Genomic DNA, 25840 nt, shown 5'->3' with positions numbered 1-25840 from the left:
CAGAGAAACAGCCTCCTAAGTGCTGTTGGGGGTTGTTTTTTGTGGGTGTGATCTCTCAATGATGAGCTTTGCTCTGTTGACACTGCACAAAATACACCTGCTGCCATGACAGAACGCAGCACTGCCAGCCTAGGAGCTTTCATTGTGCATTACTAATTCCATTTGTAAGGATAGGCCTGCCCTTCCAGCTATCTACATCAAAAAGTACAATCTTAATCACTTTATCACAGCTACAAACATCCTAAAACCCAGTCCAAGCCCTGAGCATTTCAGTGAATGCAAATGGGCAGCTCAGTTGCACATCAAGCAAAGAGACTGTGAAACTCATTAGCAAGGGCAGGTCTCTCCTGGGATGAAGCATTTGATCTTTTTACCTTGTTATCTGTGGCTAGCATTTCTGGACTACCTGAAATAGCCTGAGTGGCACCACAGTATAAACAATGCTAACTACTATTTACCTTTTGAAAATGTGGCAAAACTACTCTGGCAAACACAACGTGATCCATTCTTTCCTTTTTTTTTTTTCATTTCTATACAACTTTCTTTATATCTATAAAAAAAGCTGCATAACAGAGAGGATTCGTAACTCTCAGAATTGATTTAATGTCTTAAACCTCAGGCTTATTTCCCACTTAGGAGTACTCAGAAATAAAGACTTGAGCCCAGAGTGCACATTGTGAACAGCCACAGTGCACTGCTATCTTATTCCCCAACAAAATAAGAAGTAATCTGACAAGGTAACTTGTCTTCTCATAGTTTCTTTTTAAACAAGATTTTATTGTTTTTTTAGCTGTTACACTTCCACTCATCCTCTGCATACAAAATCACACAGATACAGAAATGTAGTGTTTACTGTAATGTTATAAAGAAAACAAATTATAGGTATTAAAAATGTAACAAAGACAAAATAAATTGACTCATGCTAACTTCTTGCTTTAAGAAGACTCTAAACTTCCATTTTGAATCTCATTTATCTTTTATGAAATACACAACACATTTGTTCTTATATGCTCAGTTTAATTCTTCAGCATATTTTGAAATACGACATTTATTTTCATTTTATCTGACTTCCTTTCAAATCCCACTATCTGAGTGATCACTGAGGTGATTCATCTGACTTCTGCAGACACATATCCTTTCAAAAGTGTCCTTTCAAGAGTTGCTTCCTAAGAAGGAAGATATCCTTAACTGTAAACTTTGTGACAGAAATGATGTATCTGATGTTGCTGCAATACCTTCTCAAAATAAAGATGCGCAGTGCTTGGTATTTTAATGACTAAAATATTTCCAAGACATCTCCAAAAAAATGAAAAGCATAAAATCTTGTGCAGCACCACAGGGCCACGAGGCTGCTGTGTTCATCCACACTTCTCCCCTCTTTTCTTCCACTTATCCCTCAGAAAATTCAAAGAGTTTGAAGCCAGCATAGCTCTGGTCAGAGTAATGCTGCAACAATTGGGTACAAGGTCTCCTATTCCATTTTCTGCTTTCCTTTTCTTATATTCAATATTTTTAGCTATCCCAAAGTATGAATAAAATAGTTAGGATTTTAGTTTTAAGTGTTTGACCATTTTCAGCATATTTTATATCTATTATTTGCCATCTGAAATAATCAAATCAGCAAAACCTTAAGTTTCGTCTCTCAGCATCATTAGACTGGCTTTAAAATATGATTAAAATAGAACTAAGTATGCATTAATTACTTGTGTTCTATTTGCAAAGCCTTTAAAGTTCAAATACTCAGCCTTTTCTCTGTAAGGTGCTGACAACCTAATTTTAAAAAGAGGGAAGGAGAGATAGGAATCATGATGTTCCTCTTCCCAGCTGTTTCAAATAGTTTCAAATAGAAAGAACACATACAAAAACCATAAAAATATCTGTAGAATGCATGGCAAAAAAACCCGCAAAAGAACCAAGTAAGAAAAATGCTCAATTATTCTGTATTAATTAGTTAATAGAGCTAAAGAAGGATGGAACTGGAGATCAGTCATGTTAGCTGAATGAAGCACACCTGTCCCACCACATCTGGACACATTTCACTTGGCCCTGAGCCTGCAGCATTTAAGCAGCTGTTTTGAGGAACTCAAAAACTTCACTGGAAAGAAAGAAGAACATCAAAGAATTGTACAGCAACCTTCAGGATCACTCATTCCCAGCTCTGTTTTGCAGCAGAACTCCTACATGAGTGAGACCAAGGCTCCTAAAGGAGCACATCACCTTTCAAGACCTTTACCTAATGATAAGCATCACAAGCTCTCAGAAAGAGCAAACTCTGAACAATTAATTGGTTCATTACAGACCCGGTAGATAAGACACAAAAACCTATCCTACATTATAACATGTGTATGCTTACCTCACATATTTTCATCTAAAATGTATAACCTTCATATGGGAAAGAAAAAATTGTTTTAAAAAAGATTTTCCACTGAACAATCAATGCCCACTTGTCTCCTGTTTTCTGCACACATCACATTTACTATGACCTTACATTGCATCATATCCTTGCCTGGTCAGAGTTATTCTTACAAGGAATGTACAAAGCAAGACATTTGAGCAGCAGAGCAACTGCAAAGGGCTGGAAAAAGCACAACAATCCTTCTGCTTCTGCCATGGGCTGTTTCAATTACAGGTTTCTACTCTGTTACTCTACCTATCCTTTTTCACGTTCAATCTAGAACTGCAGGAGAACAGAAATGTGGGATGAAGAGTTGACCTGAGAATTCCTTTTCCTTATCCAGCTCATTATCTACAGCAATCCAAAGGATTTATAGTCTTGTTTCTAAGTCTACTTTTTAACATTGCACATGGCATAAGCAATTTTAAAGGAAAGGAGAGTAGCTGAAGAAACAGAGATTTTATCCTGGGTCTTTCCAGATCCATAGAGTGATTTGTGCTGAAGAACAGGCTGTTACTCTCCCTAAACTATCACATGTAATAAAAGATGGCATCAGCAATTTACAGGCAGTTTACCCCCCTGCTAAACTATAGGACATTAGTGATCCTGATTCCATTCTAGCCCTGAAAAGGAAATGCAGTCCAGTGGCAACAGACAGATCTGATAAGTACATAATGCCAACAGAGCTTAAAAGAAACTACACCGGTGTCAGCTGAGCAGGAGATGCAGATTGTGCCTCTTGTTCTGCCAAAAGTCACCTCTGAGCTCCCAGTTTTAAAATTAAAGAGCCATAATTGCCTTATGAAAGTGTTCAGATATGCACCTACACAAGAGCAGCGTTGTAACTAATGACTCCTGAGATTTCTCAAACTAAGCGATCTCAAGTGTTTTATTTGTTACTCTCACAGAAAAAAACAGCTCTTCCATGTGAGGAAGCAGCTCCTGGCACTGAGCAGGATCACAAGCAGTGCTAGAGGGGCAATCCCTCATGCTCACTGCCTCTCCCAAAGGAAGCTTTCCCACCTCTCCAAGCTCGGCTACAGCCATGTATCAGAATGGGCCAATGGTAGATTTGTTTCTTCACCACTAAAACCAGCATCTCCTTCATGAATGTTGGCTCATGTTCCAAAAAATTTGGGAGTTCCTGCACCAAATACAAAATGCATTAAATGAGAGCTTCCTTTTCCTTTCTGTGAGCTACTGCCTGAACTTTCCAGAAGAGGGAGGCTAATTCAGCTGAACAGCAGAACATAAATCAGGCCAGCTGCAAGATCTGACTGAGGTCTATACTCTCCCACTGGTCTGAAACTACATAATCCATCATCCAAAATGCCCTCGTGTCATTTCACAGAAGTTCTGGCTCCAAACTGGAAAGACTTAGTCCAAAAAAATAGAAAAAAAAATTATAGTGAGATATCAGGAGGAGGTGTACATGCTCTTAGGGGATGGAACAAACTCCTGCCTCATAAAAATATGCAGAGCTTTTTCTGACTATTACCCTTCAATAACTCCTCAAAGGAAAATTTTTCTGACCATTACCCTTCAGTAACTCCTCAAAGGAAAATACCAACCATCTGAATTCCTGTGGGAAAAAAAGGACTATATATTGATAGCAGGAGGGTATCTATACAGACCCAGAACAAGGCAAACATCTCACCAGGAAAGAACCAAGTTAATAGGGCTGGATCAACAAAGAATTGTAAAGCTCCTTTGAAACTTAGTCCTTTCTTTTTGTTCTGTCTCTCCAGCCAGAAAACTACGCTGTGATTTTCAGAGAGACTCAGGAAGTCAGGTATCTGATGCCTACTACATTTAATTTACAGATTTTGTTCACCTTTTTCCCACTGGGGCATATAGTACCCTGTGAAACAAGTATTACATCCAGTCTGCAATCTTAGTGGGAATCTGAGGTTAATTACTTTTTTTTTCAGCAATATTTGGCACAGGAGGGAGCTAGCTGTACACTGACAGGCACCTTGCACAGGCTACTGCTTTCAGAGATTGCAAAACCCAGCGATGTCTGCCTTCTTGGGCAAACTGCTTCACATCTTCCTGCCTCTTTCCTGTTACAACTTGTGCTGAGTATTTACACTACAAATTCTTATAGCCAAGGATTCTCACTCTGTGCCTGATAAAGCCTGACATGTGTCAATCTGAGCACATCAGGAGCAAGCTGATGCTCATCTTTATCTCATTTACATGCACTATGATTTTAGGCACTAGCATCAAACACAGAATGTTACTCAAGGAGAAGAACCCCACTGCTACCCAAGGATGACCACAGTCACATAACAGGGAAAATCTAGTTCTGTGTCTTTTGCCTCTATGCCCCTACAGTTCAATATACTCCTACTACATCAATCCATGTCAGCCCTTCTGTCAGTCCATTGGGCTCACAGATTCCCAGGATATCAAGAATTATCTACCAGAAACAATTCCATGAGGCAGAGCTCACTCCAGGCTCAAACACCTATAGCTGGGTAAACTGAACTCCAGTATGATCCCCCATGGTGTAGTACCCATTTCTTCAACACAGGAATATGTCAACCTCTCTAGAAGGACACTTGGGACCCAGAAGTTGAGGACTCATAGCTTACAATTCATCTGAGCCAGCTTCAACTGTCTAAAAATAATGTGTCCAAGTCTCTTTTTATGGCAGATAAAGACAGGCACCTCCAAAAAAGAAGATAAATGGCTATGCTGCTTTTCCCACTGCTATTTCTGCTCCCATTCCATCATCTACATGGGAGTCTAGACAAGCAACTCAAGCACAGCTAACTTTCTGACAGCTGAAGACATGTGAAAGACCAATTCACTCAAAGTGCAAATTGCTGGTCACCGGGTATTTGTGAAGAATTTCTGCACAGCGATGGTAAACCCCACTTTTATTTGTGGTTATCCCATTCTAAGCACTGCCCTAATTATTTCTGTATTTTACAGTTGTCTCTGGGGTGATTTTAATTAAGCTTCTACAAATGCTGAATATCTTATCTTAAAACTCCGTGTTTGCTATCTGGTAATTAAAATATTTCATTAAGAACTAAACGTTGTCATGAAAATATAAAATAGTCAAGCAATCCTCTGAGTTAAGTCTACCTAAACTGCAGCTTGTCATAAAAATTAGTGAATTATTCATGGACAACCTACATTTTGCAAGTCAGGGAAAAGAAAGTTAACATCCCTACTAGTAAAATTGAATGCATTTATCCGGCAGTAAGTCTAGTTGCATGGGCAGCATCTCTTTATATATCTAAATAGATAGATGTTTATGATTGCATCTTTGAAAATAAACGGATATTTTGGAAGAACACATCCAAACAGGATAAGGCACATCTCCAGAACTGAGGCTTTTCTGCACAGGCGTCATAGATTTCTGCGGGTAATTTGGTTTTATCCCAACACAGGTTTTAAAAACACATAAGAATAAAGCGGATGCATTAGCAACGTGTTCTCTAAACCTTAGCCGAGCTAATAATTGATCAATTTCTCGGCAGCTGCACTTGCTCCAGGGGGAAAACAAGGAAGGGATGGACTCTTCTGTGCCCCGGCACACACCTGTGCCTGCCGGACGCTGAAGCAGCAGAGCCGGGGGCTGGGGCGGGGGCCGAGGGCAGCCGGGCCGGACGGGGGCCGGGGGCAGCCGGGCCGGACGGGGGCCGAGGGCAGCCGGGCCGGGCGATGCCCTCGGGCTCTCGGTGCCGAGCGGCCGCTCCCGCCCGCGCTGCCGGGGCCGGCCGGGACGGGGCCCAAAACTCGCCGGGAGCCGCATCCCTGCTCCGGGGAAGTTGCCAGGCGGCCCCCTCCGAACAACCCCCCCCGGGCCCCACTTACATGGTGCTGGCAAAAGGGGGGGGCGGGTAGTATCCGTAGGGCTCCCGGAGGGTTTTGACAGCTCTTTGCGGCGGCGGAGGGGGCTCCGGCCCCCCATTGACGCCTCTCCAGCCGCGGCGCCGGCGCTGCTGCTCCTCTTCCTCTGCCCCTTCCTCCTCCTCCTCCTGCTGCGGGGGGAAGGTCACTCTCCCCTGCTCCTTGCTCTTCCTGCTCTTGCTCGACATGGTCAGGGTCCCCTCAGGCGGCGGCCGCCGCTGCTCCCGCTCCCGGCCGGCCTCGTCCGGCAGCGTGTGCGGCGGGGAAGGAGGCAGGAGGAGGAGGAGGATGGAGACACAAGCCCTGCTCGGCGGGGGACAGAGCACCTGGAGAGGACAAACCCCTCACCACAAACCCGTCGGCAAGGCGGCGCGATGCGCAGCCCGGCAGCGGGAGCCGGGAACTGCCGGGGAGGCGAGCAAGAGACAGGGCTCCCAGCAGCGGCGGCGGCTCTGCCCCCCTCCTCCTTCTCCTCCTCCTCCTCCTCTTCTGCCTGTCATCATCCCTCGCTAGGACGGCATCGTCACGGAGGCAGCGGGACCACGGAGAGCGCACCCGCCTCCCGCAGCGAGCGCTCCGGAGAGGAGGGGACGCTCCCATCCCACCTCCGCCCCTCACGGCCCGGGAGATGGGGGCGTGAGGGGGCGGCGCGCTTCCACAGGAGCGCTACAAATGTCCCTCAGCCGCGCTACAAATGTCCCTCAGCCTTGAGGTAAATCCTGGTCCCGCCAAGCCGGGCGTGAGGGGAGCCCTCAGGAGGTGCCCGCCAAGCCGGGCGTGAGGGGAGCCCTCAGGAGGTGCCCGCCAAGCCGGGCGTGAGGGGAGCCCTCAGGAGGTGCCCGCCAAGCCGGGCGTGAGGGGAGCCCTCGGCAGGTGCCCGCCAAGCCGGCGCCGAGTCCTGAGGGAGCCCGGACCCGTGAGGCGGAGGTCTGCCATCAGCAAGGTGATTCTGGCCAAAACGGCCCAAAAAGCGGCCAACAGCCCAGCCAGACCTGCGCCAAGCTCGGCAGGTATTTAGAGAAAAATATCCGGCCCCACACTGGAAACAGCTGAAGTTGAAATTTGCGGGTAAAAAAGAGGTGCTTTGGACTGACTTACCGAGCGAGCCGAGGTTCCCCGAAGTGTTCCAGATGTCTCTGCCTTAGGCTTGACTATTTTATTTCTGTGTGGTGCCAAGCTGAAAAACAGTGGGAGGATGCTGAGACGCCCATGGCATGTAATCAGTGCAAATTATGCTCTATAGAGCCCAGTAATAAAGATTCCTGCTGTACAGAGACGTATTACCTCTTCCATTATTCCATTATTATATTTTTTTGGTGCATTATTTCACAGAGAAAATTACTTCGTGATATGAGGGCAACCCTTCAAATTCAAGGTAGAGCCTGTGTGCTTTTGTATGCAAAACATGCAGAATGGTAGGTACATACAGAGTACATGTGTTAATTTTTATATAATAAACCATTACTTTGTCTACATGCTGCTGAGATGCCATTTTTCTCTTGCTTGAAACTTTTTTGAGCAGTATTGGTATAAATTTCCATGAAACTACATTCCAAATCTGCATTCAGGTGCTGCTGAAATTGAATTTTATTTAAGCTTTCCAATTACTTCAGAGAAAGTGGACTTTCAATCCACATATCACCACTAAGACGAAATTCGCATTTGTGAGCATCACCAAGTAGTCACAGTATAAAGTACTTCTTAGCTCTCACTGTTTTCAGTACCATCTCTGGTTTTGCCTTTCTTGTTTTCTGGATGTACAAAGTTTGTCATCATGAAGCACAGGAAAAGCCAGCCAAGAGTTTTACAGAGATAATTTTCTCAGCTATGGCTTCGAAGGAAGAAGAGGCCTTTGTTTTCATTGGTTTAATTAACTTGCATCTTGAACTGTTTAGGGAAGTGGTTTTTTATGTCTTTCATCACATCCAAAAGCTCTTTGACCTTCGGTGAAACTATGTGCACAGCAGAGCAAATTTTGCTCTCTAGGAAACTAATATATTGTTTTGCTACTGTAACTCTGAAGTGCTTGGAGTTATTAATTTCAGACAGTCTAGGTGTCTAACCTAATTATACATCTGTATCAGTGTTATACATTTTAAAGCACAGCCATGAAGCAATGTCTGCATCAAACCTTGTCTTCTTGCAGGGATCCTTTGACTGAAAAAATGGTACTGCCCATATTGTGTTCTTTTTATAAAGAAAATTCCTCTGTTATTACAGGGGGGCTACAGGAATGGACTTTCAATTGCCTTGAGTATTTCCCTTGAGAATAAAACATAAAAGTACAGCTGAAAGTCAATGAGAAATGTTCTTGCCTCACAAATGTATGCTCAGAGTGAGGCTTTCACATATCAAGGTATGTTTGGTTTTTTGGGTTGTTTGGGGTTTTTTTGTTTGGTTGGTTTTTTTTCAGAAATAGATAGAAAATTGTTTTAATATTAGTTCTTAGTTTTAAGGGAGTTTTATTCTTGCTTTCTATATTGCACCTTCCATCACTAATTTGAAGTGTGTTCTGTGGGCTGTGTTTTTTCATCATTTGAGTATTGTGTAATAATTGGTTTCCTGTTCCTATAGTGAAAGGTAATATCCACTCTTTTGTTACCCAGGTCACTGATAATACCTTGGAATTCAGCCTTGGAAGGATGACTTGGAACTTATTCTTGCAGAAGCCTTCATGATACATCTCTCCATTTCAAGGGATAAGATGATAACTCCCCGAGTAATCTTAGTACTGAAGGACAAGGGTAATGTAAAAAGAATTAACCAAATCCTTTTCTCTTTCTCCCCATACTGTTACAGAGCCACCAAGCTGAAATACACACTTCCTAATATGTGTTTACATTAAGAGTAATATTCCCCTTTGTTTCTTTCCATGAGATCCAACTTAAAACCAGGCAGCATGGCAACAAAAGACTCCATTGTAAATCTCAAATGTATGGTTGTAGTGTTAGAAATAATGCATATTTCTAATTGGAATGTGTAGGATAATTACCTTGCTCACAGTGAAATGGTTTATAGGGAATTGACCACAGTTAGAAGTGTCAGGCTGTTACCATTGGAACAGGGATGGTAGAATCCTTGTATGGTTAAACTTCAGCCATCACTGCCTTGCCTGACAGTAAGAATTTAATAATCATTGCTGTGCCTTGGTGGTATGGTTGAGGCTCTGAAGTGCCAGATTCAGACAAATAAAATGCATTAAGCTGCACTTCTGAAACAGCAAAAACAAGTGAGAAATCTAAGAGTACTGAAATTGTACCTACAATATCCTGGTCAGGGCTGAATGTCCCACAAACTGATTTCTGTTGATGGCTCATGTTTTTGAAAACATTTATAATTTCATTAATGTCAGCGTTCTAAATACTTATTCTTAAAAATATTTCATGTTATCACAGTATCAAATAGATGTCAACATAGCCAAGTTGAAGAAAATGAGGGAGAAAAGATGAATAAATTTGTAATACCAGGCAGAGCAAGGCAGGCAGGCTCGTGCTGGCTGTAGATTCAGCTGGGCAAAGACTTTGCAGTCAAAGGCTGCCAATCCAGTACATTTTGTGAATGCTGACTAGAATTTACAGGGTTTGGAAGTGATGTCATTTTAATCTAGAAAAATGCTTCCTGGAAGTTGCTTAGACAGGAGTGAAATAATGAAAGGAATACTACCCTGAGGACAGCAGGAGCAGAAAAGCCCCAAAGAGTTACAGCTAACAGGGAAATATAACAGGTGTGGTATGTTATTACCAAAGGTGCTAGATTATTCATATATTTTTTTTTTTTTTAGAACGTGGGCTTAATGCCATTACTATTTCATGTTTGATTTGGAATTGCAGTCAAACTACAATCCCTCATTCTTTTCACCAGACTGACTTGATCAAGCCAGGGTGGAACTGGAGTGGGACAGGGTTTTGTTTATATGGATAGATTACTGTCTGGGAGAATTTTTGTGTCCTCCTCAAAATTATGAGATATATACAACTCAGATTTCAAAATTTCCCTTGGCAGTGTTCTTCAGCTGGAAGGGAATGATCAAGAAATAGCTTTTCTAAATTGAAACAAAGCGTCTCCTAAGAACACACAGCAATACATTTCTTTGAAATATTGTCAGAAACATGAGTTCTGTATTTCTCTCTCCCATTCTTTTTTAGCTTCTTTAAATTGAATGAATGAAGTAAACACCTGAAAGATGGAAACAGCACAGCTAGAATTTATTATAATAAAATAGCAGGAAATATATTCAGGTTCTTAGACTAAACTACCACAGCAATAAGACCTTGCAGGTCTATGAGGCACCTAAATGAGCAACTGCACTTAAGTAAGATTGGGAAAAGTGATGGGGGAAAAAGATAATTTAGGGAATTATGCCCTGGGGTTATCCCTTACCAGAACTTCTCTGACAGGTACATTGACACTGTTAATTTGAAAAGAAATCTAACCTGTTAGTTGAAAATTGTGTTGTCGACACTAAGACCTCCTTATTGAAACCAAGTGATTCAGGGTTAAGAACCAGCAATATGCAAGAAACTTCTAGTAACAATTTCCCTTGTGGAACAACTTGTATGATACATGTCAAATTATTATTTTTCTGCTTTATTTAAAAAAGAAGAGTAACTTCCCACAAGAGACAAAACTGTTTTTTATTTGCTTGAAGTGACAGGTGAAGAGAAGCAAAAAGACACTCGTGGTAATGCTAGAAATAGAATCCAGGTCGTGCAGTACATTGAACCCTTCTCTAACGTGTGTGTACTACTTTTACAAAAATTGGGAAGTTGGTGGGAATAGCAACAGTGTAATGAAAGCAAAATTGGCCTTCTTTGCCTCATACTGGGAATTTGCCTACTTGCCAAGAACCCAGTGTTTTCAAGGACATTTAGCTCCTACATCAAGGACTTATATGAAAGTCTAAACAGGTTAAATCAGCATGAAGTAAAAAGAAGGAGTGATGTGATGTCACTGATCTGTAAGCAGATCTCAGCCTCAGAACTAATATTATGGTTTAAGGCTTTTTACATGAGATGAAAAGACACATTCCTGAGACTTGAGCCTGTAATTTCAGGCACCCTGTGCAGCCATTCAGGCCCATGTGAAGTGAGTGGGTATAAAATGCTGTCAAATCACCTACTGCAAACCAGGTCCTCAGAGCTGTGCATTGCAATGGTATTATGTGGTCTACTTTACAACAATAGAAGGCTACTGAAGTGCCAGTGGTACCATGAGATAGGCACTGCCTACATTTTCAAAGAGAAAATGGACGAATGCTCTTTTTTTTTGGCATTAAGTGGCAACTATATTTACATGTTTGCACCTATTAGTTCCTTTTTTCCTAAGGCAAGCCAGGTATGTCTTTAGACAAATCTAATCCACTTTTGAATAAATCCACAGGGTCCTGAGCTTCTGCCAATTAAATTTTGTTCTTCTCTTTTCAGTCCTACTAGTAGAAATTAGAAGTTAGCAAGCTTGCCACTTGGAAAAGGACTGCAGAATCAATTTCCCTTATCTCTGCATTGCCCTGGGGACTGTATGTAGCTTATAACCTCTATAAAGTTTACTTTCTTAAGATTTGCTTATCATTTTATATATAAAGGCTGGATTTTCTTCCCTCGATTGGTTTCCCTGTCCCTGTGTCAGCCAATACTCCTTGAAAATCTAAACATGAACCTTAGCCTACACCTGAGTGCTGGGAACCATATGATAAGTAGATTTATTGTCACAAGATTGTATAAATCTTTAACAAATCGTTTTTCTTTTTGACAATGATGCAAATATGGGTGGGTGAGTGCAATGTGCCCTCCTGTCCCCTTGCTGGTTGATAGCAGAAGTTACTGCATGGATACCTCCAATGTTTCAACTAATGAGGCTGAGGGTTGCAATGGATGTGTGGAGTGCAGAGTAGCTCTTATTTTAGCAAGTTATCAATGATTTCCATCCTGTGCAAGTAATTAAGTCTGAGTATTTTGGACATAGTATGATCTTTCTCTGATCGGGGGATTTGAGTCACTGTGAGGATCAGAACAGGGGAAGCAGGACATAATAAAAATAATAGCAAGAGGCAAAAAGGTCAAGTGATGAATGAAAACAGTTCATGGTGATTTTTAAACCCAGAAACAAGTGGCTTTTTCATGCTGTTTTGTGTTGTAATGTATTTTAATCTGTAGCCACTTTCTCACTTTCTGACTCCTTAGCAGAAAGAATTTTAAGCAGCAGCTCACTGGTATGAAAGACGAATCTGAGTGAGAAGCGTGGCTCCCTGAGGAGGAGAAAACCTTTCATCCAGGTTTGCATCATTCTAAGCTCCCTTGTCCAGGGTGTCTGGGAGTTTTGACTGAAAGATTGGCTCATTCTGTCATAGTTCAGAGCCTACTTTCCTTAAATCTCATCATTGGATAAATACCATCATTGCTACTTTCCATACCTCAGAGCATTAAACTCCTCTGGTTGGAAGAGGAGTAAATACCACAGTGCACAGTGTTGATTGCAAATGTAATCTTTCCTTCCGTGGGCTGCTGTGGAATAGGTGATAACACTCCAGCAGAGGTGCTCTCTGTTTGAGTGACAGCAACACAGGGGGTCATCCCAAAATCCTACTTTCCATCCTGTGTCAGAGGGATGGACAGCTACGAGGGGGAGGAGATCAACAGAAGATCCTGCTAAGCACTGTAGCCATGCTGTGAGTGGGAGCACATCCTCCTGTGCAGCTCCAGAGTCATTTGGGGCCAAAAGAAAAAAAAGCCTCATTATCTGGTACAGCAAAAATCATGTTTCCAGCTCTACCAAATAATTCCTACCCTTGAAATGCTGTTCAGTGCTGAGTGAAGGGCTGAGCACTCTGAGATTCCTCATTCCCAGGGGAACAGGAGATGATATTGGCAACTGGTGGGTTAGTCTTAAGCCTTCAGGTAATAAACTTCTTATAAAGAGGCCACATCTCATCTCTGCACTAAGAAGCAGAGACATTCATTAGGAATTAATCACAATTTATATCGGAGGCAACATTTCTAGCAATTGAGAGGTGCTCAATAGCAAAAAGAAGAAAACCCCAAGCAAACAGGATATTTGGAAAAAGACTATTCCTGTTACACTGCTGGTAACAATCTTCGAAGCAACTGACAGAGAAGATAAGAAAGTGTGGGAAAAAGGGAGATAGGACATTGTTATTAATTATTCCCTGCAGGCAATTTGGAATGTATTGAAGATACAAAATCTTTTGCCATGAAAATTAGAGTAACTCTTCTGTTGTCAATAATAGGTAATGTCCCATTGAATTGATACGTGTTTTGGGAAGGAAGAGGTTTGTAGAGGTAAAAATCAGGAAAAAGAACCTCAGCACTTCTGTCTTTCACTGGTCCCTGTGGTACCCCAGTATGTGTGACAGAGAATTATGGACATCACATTTCCCACTTCACTTTCCAAATTAAGGAAAGAAAAAAAAAAAAAAAACCAAAAAACAAACAAACAAAAAAAACCAAACAAAAAACCAAAAAAACCCCAAACAAAAACCCCCAACCTTTAGGGAACTTGTCTGGGTTTTTTTTTTTTTGTGGTTGGTTTTTTTTTTTTTGGGGGGGGGGTGTTTGTTTGTTTGTTTTTTTGTGAGTTCAGGTCAATCCCACCAATCCCATTGCAATCACATTCATTGAAGTTTCAGATCCATATTTGGCTTTCAGTAGAAACAATAACCCATTAATAGCTGAGAGAAATTTTCCTAGGGTTTCAAAGCACAGCCAAGTCCAACTGTACTGGTACCTCAGACAAATTAAGGAGAAAAGGTAAAACTCAGGAGACCCTCACATGTTTCATTAATTTTTAAAACATTCATGTCCTGGTTTTTAGGAGTAAACTGCAACTACACCTCCCATTAAAACGCAGAGGATGAGAGCTGGGGTGCTTATTCAGCAGAAGAGCTTCAGTAGCAGGCCAAGTATTTTATGACAACATGACAGACAGACACAAGGAAGTGTCTTTCATGCAGAAAGCATTTATATGCCTATAATAGAGGTATTTCCATCTCCCTCAGTATTTTTCATTATATTACCACAGCTGCTGTGTGGAAACTGCCTGCAACAATGAGGGCTTTGTCTAGGAATCCCACCCCCTCTGCTTCCAGGTTCAGCTAACAGGGATTTCTTACCAATAGAGAGCTCAAAGGAAATTAATCTGAATAACCAGAGGTAGAGTAAGCCCTGAAAAATTGAAATCCTAAGCACCAAAATTAGTCCATAAGGGAAAAGTGATACAAACAGTTTCCTTATCAGATAGAACAGCTGTTGACAAAAATATGTGCTTGGCAAGTCAGAGATTTTGAAAAACTGAGAACCTGCACATTGTGGACTTTGATGTGGGCATAGAATTCATTTGAAGAGAGACAAAGGTTATTCAAGGGCTTGTTAAAATCAGATGAGTAAATACACATTAAGTATTCATCCTGTGTGTAAACCCAGTATGTTGAAAGACTTACAGAAGCATTTTAGAAATTTGCATTATAGCCAAAATTGGGTTCTCAAATCAATAAAATCCCTTTTACACATGTAATCAACAAAAAATAACTAACCTGCAGGATTGCATTAAAATAAGAAACCTCCAAGAGCCTCATGCACTTAAACTTTCTAAAATTTACATTTGCATTGTTAAAAGGGGAGTATGAAAATTATTGTGAACATGAGCAAAGTTCTAAAAAAGGCCAAGAATGATACACTGACTTGTCCTCAAACAAATGAGATACCTAGGAAATTATTGAAATATTCTGAGGAGGAGGCAAGAGCTTATTTCAGACATCTTCAGAGGTGACCACCACAGAAAGGAGGTAGATACTGAGAAGGAAGGAAGCATGAGTATTATCAGCATTTTTGCCCTTTTCTCCCTGTGACATTCCCACAATTAACACAACACAGCTCACTAGATCCTGAAAGGACTGCTAGGCACTGTCCTGAGCAATGTCTCCATGCAGCCCTATTAGATTAGATATGCTGAACCAATTAAATAATTAGCATCCAGTTTTGTGGAAACCACAAATAAAATCCAGATACAAGGCACAAGGATGTCCTTGACTTACAGGAACTGAAAGACCCCTGTCACATACTGAGATGTTAAACCTGACTGTACATCCCATGAACAAAAATAAGCAGGAAATTTTGTGTTCCAAGACACACAAAGCTTGCTTTTTCCCATGGAAGTTCCCTGCTTATATTCCTTTACTTTGCCCATCTTTCCTCTTTTCCCTCTGCTGCCATCCCCACACAATGCAGCAGTAATTATCAGTAGTTCTTACTGAGGCATCTGGACCCAGTTCAGCAGCAACAGAATATGATTCAAATAAAGGAAATTCTATGGAGCACTCCTGCAAGGCTCTGATCAGTGTATCCTGTTTATAACTGTTTAATAGAAATGGCCTCTAAAGTCTATTTAAAATCAGAAGTGATTTTTTAATAGAGGCACAAAATTGTGGAGATTTGTGAACATTATTGATTTATTCAGCTGCTGAATTGAAATAGAAATGGGAGAGGTAATGAGAATGAATGTGAGCAGCATTGTGCATAAAAACAATTGACAGTTCAAGAGAAACAGACCCAACCAGAGCATAAACACAGCCTTAAATGTTATTAAAATATTAAACCGGTACATTGGGTCATTCATGCCATTTGATTACTTCAACATTTGCAACCACATGGGACAAAGACTCAACATGAAGGATGGAGTGGCTTTTGCACAATGGACTATCCAAATTGAAAAATTGGCCAAGTGCATGACGGACAATTTGCCTTCCTTTGAAGCATCTTGCATTTGCCAGGCAGTGGGGACAGTGTTGGACTTGATGGATCATGGGCTTAATGGAGCATGGCAGATCCTATGTTTCTATTAAAACTGACTGGCAGAGGGCATTGTTCCAGGCACAAATTTGGGGTTGAAAGTAAACAAATATATTCTTCTGAGCCTTGCCTATATAAAAAAATTACAAGCTGCATGATTTTTGTTAAAACTCATTATTTTATGTAGCTTGATTTTTTTGGTGCATCACTCTGATTTACAGATTTATTTATGAAACACGTTTTAATATTATTATTAATTATCTTATTATATTAGAATAATGTAAGGTGTTACAATTTGTGTGGCTGTGATGTGTGGTGATCTTGTGACAGAAGTACTTCTAGCTAAAATGAAGGGAATAGTTTTGGGAAACCAGAGGTACAGTTCAGTGATGGCTGTCTTTATAACCTTTCAGCCAGTATAAAGCAACAAACCTACCTAGCCCACAGCCATAAAGCCTCTTATCAGACTTAAGCCAGAATTAAGAAATAAAAAAATTCCATTTAAACCTTTTTACAGGCAAAGGCAGGGCTGGAATAGACAAGTATCTCAGAATGACATAATCTTCCACTCTGTCCTCTTTGTGGAAAGTCCACACCCTTAGAAAAAGGGCAAGGCAGGGCATCTGCTGCCTGGGCACCCATTAGTGCTACAAGATGCTCTCCCTAAATCTAAAGGGACTTGTCTTGAAACTAATTACGTGTTTTACCTGCTTCTGTCTTGTCCTTTGTTAGAAAGCTACTCTAGAATCTTTCATCTTTGTCCAAGTAAATAATTTTCCATGGCTGAACACCATTGTTGTCTAGGGACTGCATGCAGCAACACAGTGGATTTGTGCATGTCATTTTTTCAAGCTAGATAACTATTGCAGCATTAAAGGCAAAGAGCCTTTAAAATCTATCTCACTCCAATTTAGATCATAATTATCAAATTGCCTCAGAGCTCAGGTGAACGTCCTGCAGTGAGCCATAGCCGGAGCAGAGAAGACTATCACACTCTATAACTTCTAAATTAAGTAATTAATTAAGAGCCTTCCTACCTCCCTTATGTTTCAGTGGAGAAAAGGAGCAGCTCTTCCAAAGAGACACTCTAAATGCCTGCATTAGGGAATGTTACAAGGGAATATAACTGGCTTTCCAGTTTAGCCACCTACATTTGGTCCCTGAGGTCAGGTGGTATATTATGGTCAGAAAGGGGAAGCTCTGAAAGGGATTGCTTTACCAGCTTTATCTAACTTTTCCTGTATTATCACAGGCACATTAGAGGCATGGTACGAACTTTGAGATAGCAGCTCTACCAGAATCCACTGCTGGAAGTGGGGGTTTAAATGCCAAAAGGGTATGCAAAATTTCTTCTGATTCCTATCAGACTTGGACACTTCCTTGGGAAAAACACAGGTAGAGGACATCAGGGAGAAGGTGAAAAGGTCCCAGGTACCAAAGCCACCTTGGATTTCTATTCAACATTTGCAGTGTTCATCTTCCTCCTTCCTGATAATCCCAACTCATCCAGGGAGCTTCACTTGTCAGAGTGACGTGAACATGACAAGTGGGCACTGCTAAGCAGGGCCTGTGGGCAAAGTGCAGAAAGGAGACCTGAGTCCACCTGAATATCGTGCTTCTAAAAGTGTTTTCATTTTAGACCTTTCAGCATAGTGCAAGCAGTCACCTGGGAACACTCGTGTTACCATATGAACCGACATTTAATGCTTACAGAGTGCTTCATATTTTTTTTCAAAGAGCTTAAAGAACATAAATAATTGCTGTGATGTACCCACTACTCAAAATGTTAAGTTCATAACGAGTTTAGGGCCAGATGATCTGCCTGTACCTTAGAAAAGGTTTGAAAGTGCTTTCAAAAGCAGTCATAGCTAGCAGCTGTAAAGAGATGATTATTTCTTCCCTTTACACAGCCAGAGAAGACACTGAAAAGGCATAAGCTGTCACAAATAACCACTTCCCTGTCACAGGACAGGAAGGATCTTCTGAGTCCTGAAAAATGATGAGCCAAGTAGTAGTTTTTCATGCTAATGACAGCTTGGGCACAAATTGAAGTAATCTCTGACAACCCTGAAAGTGGAGGTAGCAAAGAAGATAGTGGATAATAAGCCAAGACAGTTACATGAAGTGGTTTCTTCTCAAGTTTCCAGGGTTGATGATTCCTGCTGCTTTCTGAACGTGTTTCTTTGGAGCATGGAAGTAAACAGGTATGTCCCTTGATGCTGCAGATGCCTGTAAATGCCTCCTGGCTTCCAAAACACAGTAAAACCTAAGTTTTACTACATCTTTCAGTTTGAAGGGATTTATGAGAAGCTTGCCCTCATCTGTGCAGCTCTGTGCAGCCAGGGAATATGAGGTCTCAAGGGCTTTCTTTTTTATTAGAACAAACCCATTAGTTTTATGAGCCTTTAAGTAAAGCATTGGCAAAAAGCAAAAAATAGTAGCTGATATAAAAGATACATACTTCTTTATCTGTGCATGGGAAATTAAATAATTTTCATTAATTTTCAGGGATAAAAAAGGACTTTGACATACATCTAAAATCAGGCCAGGCTGGGGATAAGGCAAATAAAACATTCTGTGTGAGAGCTGTTCTTAACCAACCACAATGCTCATTTCTCATTCACTAAGTCACAGCTCAGGCAAATATATTTGGGTCATTGCCCAGCTGCTTTGCTCTGAATTTGGATTGGCCATCTTGCTGCTGTATTAGCAGTCACTGTGCTCTACTCCAGAGAATGCTTCTGGGAATACATTTTTGTGTTGTGATTGCAGTAAATACAACTGGTCTTTCAGATTATGAAATGCTGAATAAGGTCACTCCACTTAGTCTGACTGCTTTTTGAGTACATTTCCCCTCCTGCCTTTTGAGACAGCAAGGTGAATAGGTCGGTCAAATGTGACAAGAGTTTCTTACTCAGGTTGTGGAAAATGTGTATTCATATACACCCATTACTACTGTACAGAATAACTTATAAATTATGCATCAAGCTTTCTTACCTACAAAACAATTAAGGTAAATAATATAATATGGCAGGGGTTGATTAGGGGCTACCATGTATAAATGGAAGTCTACTTTGCTACAAAAGAGGTCTATGAAACCACAGGTATGTAGCACCCTGTATAATTCCAGCCATAAATTCTGTTCTCTGGGATCAAGTGTAGTAACTCACACAGATGTTTGTATAGCCTGTTTTTATGCATGCCCAGCAATGCAGATTCCACAAATTCTGTGAATTAACTCCGCGTTGCTAAAATGTACTTGGAAAGTTAGAATTTTTAAAATTATTTTTCCCATGCCATGAAAATGTAGATTTAATTTACAAAATGACAACTCTGTAATTTGTTCTTTTGGTGCACTCAGGAGCCTGAAAATGCTAAGTAATCTCTTGCTAACTTATTTGTCTACAATTCCTCTTATTATTTTAATTTTTAATTTCATTGTGCAATGTGTAGATCAAAAATGGATTCTTTGACTGAAACCATTCTAACCTAATTTGACCTATTCTGAGTGCAACCATGGCACCTTATTTCACAATCTTTTGAAATCATAAGCTTCAAGGACAGTTTCCCTACAGAGACCTCACAATGGGAGTGCTTTATGCCCTTATTTCCATAGACTGGTATATAAATAATTATTTTCACACTGGATGGACTATTATGTATCTATTTTCCAGGTAGAGTGGTACACCTTTGACATGTAAAAAAAGATATTTTGCAGAAAATCATGGAATAGTTTGGTTTGGAAGGGACCTTAAAATCACCTCATTTTAGCCCCCTTCCATGGGCAGGAACAGCTTTCAGTAGACCAGGTTGCTCCAAGCCCTGTCCAACCTGGCCTTGAACCCTTCCAGGGATAGGACATCCATTTATAAGCCTCCTTTTTTCCTCCTCAGTTCCCCTTTGGCTGCAACTCAAAAGTCAGGGAAGTATCTGGCTGCTTTGGTATCTTTAGACAGATAAAACAAAGAGATTGTGCTTGTTCTTAAGAATAATAAAACAATTTTTGTAGCCATTAATAATAAGTAAATAATGTTGAATTGATAAAAATAGAAGAACTAACCTACTCAAGAATTATTTTTAAGGGATCATAGTTCTAGCAGCATGGTATTGGACTGCTTTGCTTTTGTATATGGATTTATCAACATTTCTGGAGGTAATATCACTGTTTTAGCAAGAAAAATACTGTATGTTTTCACTGGCAGGCATGCAACATTTTTTCACTAAAGCAAGGACCACATCACCAGGCATGGAATTCAATGTACAAACTAAATTAATAGGCTAATTTCACCATCTGATAAAGCCTGCAAGTCCTCATCTCCTGACCACCCAGCTGAGGGAGATGCAAAATACTTGGTCAGACAGAATGTGTGCACAGCCTTTATAGGAACACATGAAAGAAATTTTTATGAAAACAGCATTTCTGCAGAACCTGGTGTGGAAGAGGAGCCTGCCTGCTGCTCCTGCTCTACCTGCCCCTGAAGGGGTGGACTGGGCCTATTTCCACAACTATCAGTCTGCATTTTCAGAATTAAGGTATCCTCTCCTCCCTTTTTGTGAGAAAAGGCTTGCTGGGGAGTCACAGTTTTGCCTCATTCTTTCTTCCTCTTCTGCTACAAGTCTTGGTGACAGGCTGGAATAATGTCAGCTGTCCTGATAATAAGAAATGCTGATTTCCTTGCCGCTGTGAAGTAAAGCAGTAAGTTGCTTTACAATAATATTTGCCTCAAACCACACTTAGACAATGCTGTGAATTCCCCCTGAGAGGCTAAACTCAGCTCTGTGGGTTATTTATAGATCCTCTGCTGGCTGGTGATAATGATCCTCCTCAGGCTTAAGTCACAGGCAGAATAATCCCCTGAATTGGAGACCTTTTATTAATTGTTCCTGTAATTTTGCTTTGTGGGAGGAGAGCTACATCCTACCTGCGTGCTTGGATGCTATTAACAAAACACCTCAAAGAGCATATTGTACTGTTCCAAAGGAGTCTTACCTCAGAGAACAGGGACCTGCAGTACCTTAGCTCAGGTTCCCAAGAAACTGCACAAACTTTGTCCTGAGGAGGGTAAAATTCTCAGGCTTTATCCTGAGAATTTGCTTACTCTAAACCACCATGGCTGAGGCATCCTTCAACTGCCCACAGCAGCAAGAGCCAAGAGCAGTCGTCCCAAACCACACAGCCAATCAGCTGTGTTGTCCAAGGTATTCAACCCTGTAGATGCTAAAATAATTTTTTTCCTTTTTTTTTTTTTTTTTGTTTAATTTTTAATTAATTTGGAATGTAGCAAGACCTAATCAGATAACAGAAATGATCGCTCATTATTCGGAAAGAAAGAGGCAGAGAACAAATGTTCCCTCTTCTTTAATGTGCCTTTGGGAACAAAGAAGCAGGAAAATTGGAAAATTGAAATAGGAGCAGAGAGTCTTAGAGCTTCTGTAAGGGAGGAATAATGTAGCCTTTGCTACACAGTTCTTTTGACCTCCTTCACTCAAGCCTCTCCCATGATGTCCTCACTAGTGGTGCAGGTCCTGCAGAGGTACTTGGGAGCAGAAGGTGTTAATAAAACAATACTCATCTTTTATTCATTCCCCATGTGTAAGTTTTGGGCGGGGGGGAATAATATTCTTTATGCTGGTGTATGGAAAGGGAACACATTCTTTGGGGTTTGTCAACATGATTAGCAAGGTGTTATTTTCATATGGATCTCACTCTGGCAAAAAGGTCTTTTCCAAAGTGATAATATTCTTATCATCACAATTTTATTTCCTTCACAAGATTTTACCCAATTTTCGTCATATGTATGTGATGAAAAAGAAACCACATTCCATGGATATATTGAAAAAGATGGGAGCACTTGAAAAATCATTGGCATTACAGATTCAGCAATTCCACTGAAGAGTGCAATGAGAAAGCAAATGGCAGATTGTTTCCTCTCACTTTTCATGCTTCCAAAAGAGTTACAGGTGAGAAATAATACCATCATGAAGTCAGTAAAGAGAAACTTTACACTGTTCCACAAATTAAGAAGGGTCAAAACTTTGTTAGAGGGTCAGGTCCTACACTTACAGAAAAATAATTGTATAATCAAACAGTTCATTGGTGACACAATGGAGCATTGCTTGCACGACCAATAGCTGCTAGAATGCAGCTCCATTCTGGAAAATGTTTTAAATTAATTTCTAATAGACCATGCCTGCTGTACAAGAACAGGCAACAAGTTCTCATGAGATTCCTTCAGAGAAACATCTTACTGAGGGACCTGAGGAGAAATCTATTTGGGAAAACTCTTTAAAATTGCTTTTAAAATTATAATGTTGTACTACCAGATAAAAAGACAAAGTCAAAAGTACTACAGATATGCTGATAGGAAGAGTACCTACTGAAATTTCTTTGTAGTCTCCCATAATAGTTGAAAATATACATATTTCAAATGTTGAGGAACTGGTGTCTGTTAATCTGCTTCAGTATTTCAAGCTTTGGGAATAAAATGCCCAAATCAGGGTTATGTGTAATATGTGGATTAATTCTCACAAAAAGAAATGCAGACACTGCGGTGTTAGGAACTGCCCAGTGAATGGGAGGAATATTCAGAATAATTCAACAAAGAATACCTGATAATGTTTGAGTAGGTGATCCTTCACAGGCATTTTGTATAAACCACACAGTTTTACAGCACTGCACAGACATGTGCAGCAGTTTAACCAGATGCGTATGCTTAGAAATTAATATTATAAAAGATAATTTAAAAATCATCCTTTTAACCAAATTTGCCATATCCGTGTTAGCTTCCTGAGGCTCCACTGGTAATTTTGGAAAGGACCCCCATAACCAGCCACCCCATTTGATTTCAAAGACCTAAGCTAGTAGCAATAGAGCGAACACAAAATATATTATTTAGTCACAGTTTTGCAGAGCATCTGCAAAGTAAGTAAATAAACAAAACCCCAGAGATTTTTTCAAAAAATCTTCAAATGAGCCTACAAAACAGCACTTACCACAGAACTTCATTAAAGAGAATTAATGACATAATCTCTGTGTGTTTACTTCTTCAGAACAATTACTTGAGGCAGGAAATCTTTAGATAAAAACCTTTAATGATGCTAAGTCTCCTATCTAACCTCCTTCCCGAAAACATTACAGTTAATGATGATAAATTCTTTCCTTTTGTATCATAATAAAATTCAATCTTTGTATGTGGTTCAATAAGAACAAAAGACAATTTACCCTTCTTCTTTTTGATTATAGATTGACAGTGGTAATTAATTTATGAGAAGTCTAAAAAGGTGGAAAAAACTGTTTATCTTATTTTGTCAGTGTAGTTTTTATTATTTCTGAACTTGCAAACGGATGAATTTAATGAAAGACCAGCAAATTCAGGAGTTCTGGGGTACAGTGAATGAGGGACTCTGCATTTGCTTTTCTCTTTTATAGGCTGCAAAGACAACAAGATGAACCTACAAGATGCAGTCAGATCAGGCGAGAAAGATAAAAGTATAGCTACAGATAGAAAAAAAAACCACTACCTAGTGGTGTGTATTATCCTGTGAGAAGAATTTACAAACCAGGAAACTGGAAGGAAAAGCAAATACTGCCAGCCTGGAGTGTGGTATGTAGGTACTGTGGCGGGAGAGCTCATTTCCAGATAGTCCTATCTAAGGACCACATGCTGCTTGGGAGCACAAAAGTGCCAGCAGACTTGCTTACCTAAGCAAGGTAAGCTTAGGTAAATAAATATTGGGAGTTTATCAGAAGTTTTCAGTTACTATGCAAAAAATGAACTTGGGCCAGTTCTGTTTGCATCTAATAAGAAAATAGTCCATTTTGCAGAAGAAATTACGGAGCCAGGGAATACGTATTGCACAGGGGACTGCAGGGCTGTTCTTCAGTTTAATTATGATTTTGCATCTGAGTCTAAAGTAAGTCCTGTCAGTGGTGCTAGTGGCAAGGAGTCGTCTACTACTCAGAGGATTTGCAGAAACCTTTTGCCCTTTAAAAGACCCACTGTTAGGAACATGCATGTAAAGAAGGCTCTGGAGCACTTTGGTGACATCATGTACTCCTGAGAAGGTGATACCTGGGTTTCAATCCCAACAGCAATTTTAGCATTTCCTATACTAAGTCTGTGTCCTGACAATCGTTGCTGGGAAGGTGGTAGCAGCTTTAGACACACAGAGATGCCTGTTACTGTCGTGCCAGAACTCACCCCAGCAGTTCAGCCAGGGAAATGAATCACCGGAGTGCTCCTCATCAACACCACTGCAGCAATCAGCCCATTCTAATCTGTGCTGCTGCTGTGGCTGCCTGAAGTCACTTGGCTGATTTAACACTGGAATGGCTGAGGAGAGCTCATGTAATCTGTTCCCTGGCTGAGCTGTGGGGATGGAACTGTCCTCAAGCAGCTGCTGTTGACAAATAGGAGAGATATCCTTTCTATATAGATCATCTGAAGGACACCTAATGCTGCTGCCAGTGCTACCTTTGTCAGGCTAGAATCAATACCAGTTGCTTTAGAGGCTTCTTATCAGTCTGGGTAAAGCCAGAGAGTCAACAGAAGCAGCATCTTAAAAGCTTGAAAAGCATAACAGCATAAAGCTGATGTTTGAGGCAATGTTGGTCCACCAATACCAGAATTTTTAAATGAAAGCTTTTACTGAAACAGTAAATGAAATTGTCTGAACAATTGTCCCTTAACATTGCCCATGCAAAAGAAATAAGTTTAATTCAATATGGCATGTCTTTGTCTTTTACAGGAGGACCTGGGTAATAGTAAGGCATTGATAAAGTTCAGTCAGGAATTTTAGGAAGTTCTTAGCTGAACAGAAGGTTCTGGTAGGCACTTTGTTACTGGAGCTGGGCCAGAGGAGCTGAGGAAGGACTCCCACAGCTCAGAGAATTTTATACTTTCTGATACTTTCTTGTAGGTCCAGCACAGAATGTAAAACAATACATGATAATCTTTTGAAGTACATGCTGGAGTTTCCCCTTTTTGAATTTAAAATACACAGCACTGCAGTTCAGGCAAGAAAAACAAAACAGCACACACAAGAGTGGACTCCCTTGCCTGAGTCTAAAATGTAAACAGAGCACACACCCTCAAACAAATAACCACCATAAACCCCAACCCCAAACAGCAGCCCTTCTGAGTATACTGAATTCTGCTGTTACCTACAGGTGTTATCAGCTTTTATGATCCCCTTCTCTCGCTAAAGGTAAAATCATGCTCAGTCTAACTCTCAGGTCGCTGTCTTTTCCTGGCTGAAAGAAAACACCTTTCCCAGAGAGAAACACCCAAAGAACTCAGCACTGCTGTAAAACACAAGAGCTCTGTTTTAAAGTGATTTTCCAACCTTGTGGTTGTTGTGGCTGGGCTGAGGCTATCAGAGGCGACTGAGGAAGTAGGAAAGAAGCTCAATGCTCATTTTCTCAAGGTGATTATGTCTCAACTATGAGATCAAGGGCTGTGCTGTGTGTGCACACACCTCATCCCAGTTGTGTACCAGACACAGCTTTGCTGGGAGAGAAACTGGGGTATTTTCAACCCAGCACTCCTGAAGATCCCCTTAGCTGGGACTGGTAGATTAGAGTTGCAAGTTTTCAGCACATGCCCCTGCTAGGCAGAGCAGACCTCTAAGTCCCTGTCAGACCCACAGCGAGGCCTTTGTGTCCTGGGAGCTGGAAAATTGATAATACCACCAAGATCCCAGTGTGGGGTTGTTTGTTCAGAAGACAGAACAACAACACAGCTGGAAAGCATCCAGGTACAGTTTCCAAGCCCTTTCT

The 25840-nt window shown here is 40.8% G+C and overlaps 1 protein-coding gene across 1 annotated transcript in view; it reads right to left on the bottom strand.

Moving 5' to 3' along the window:
• Nucleotides 1-6730, bottom strand: part of TRPC3 (transient receptor potential cation channel subfamily C member 3) — a 33077-nt gene extending 26347 nt beyond the window's left edge. The window contains exon 1 of the mRNA XM_030272006.4: nt 6227-6730. Within this exon, the coding sequence (XP_030127866.1) occupies nt 6227-6450 (224 nt within the window). The 5' untranslated portion in view covers nt 6451-6730. The remainder of the gene's footprint in view (nt 1-6226) is intronic.
• Nucleotides 6731-25840: the final 19110 nt, after the last annotated feature.

This window comes from Taeniopygia guttata, chromosome 4 (assembly GCF_048771995.1).
Source record: "Taeniopygia guttata chromosome 4, bTaeGut7.mat, whole genome shotgun sequence".
Lineage (NCBI taxonomy): Eukaryota > Metazoa > Chordata > Aves > Passeriformes > Estrildidae > Taeniopygia > Taeniopygia guttata.
The sequence above is the reverse complement of the archived record's forward strand: the minus strand, read 5'-3'. Positions and strand labels throughout refer to the sequence as shown.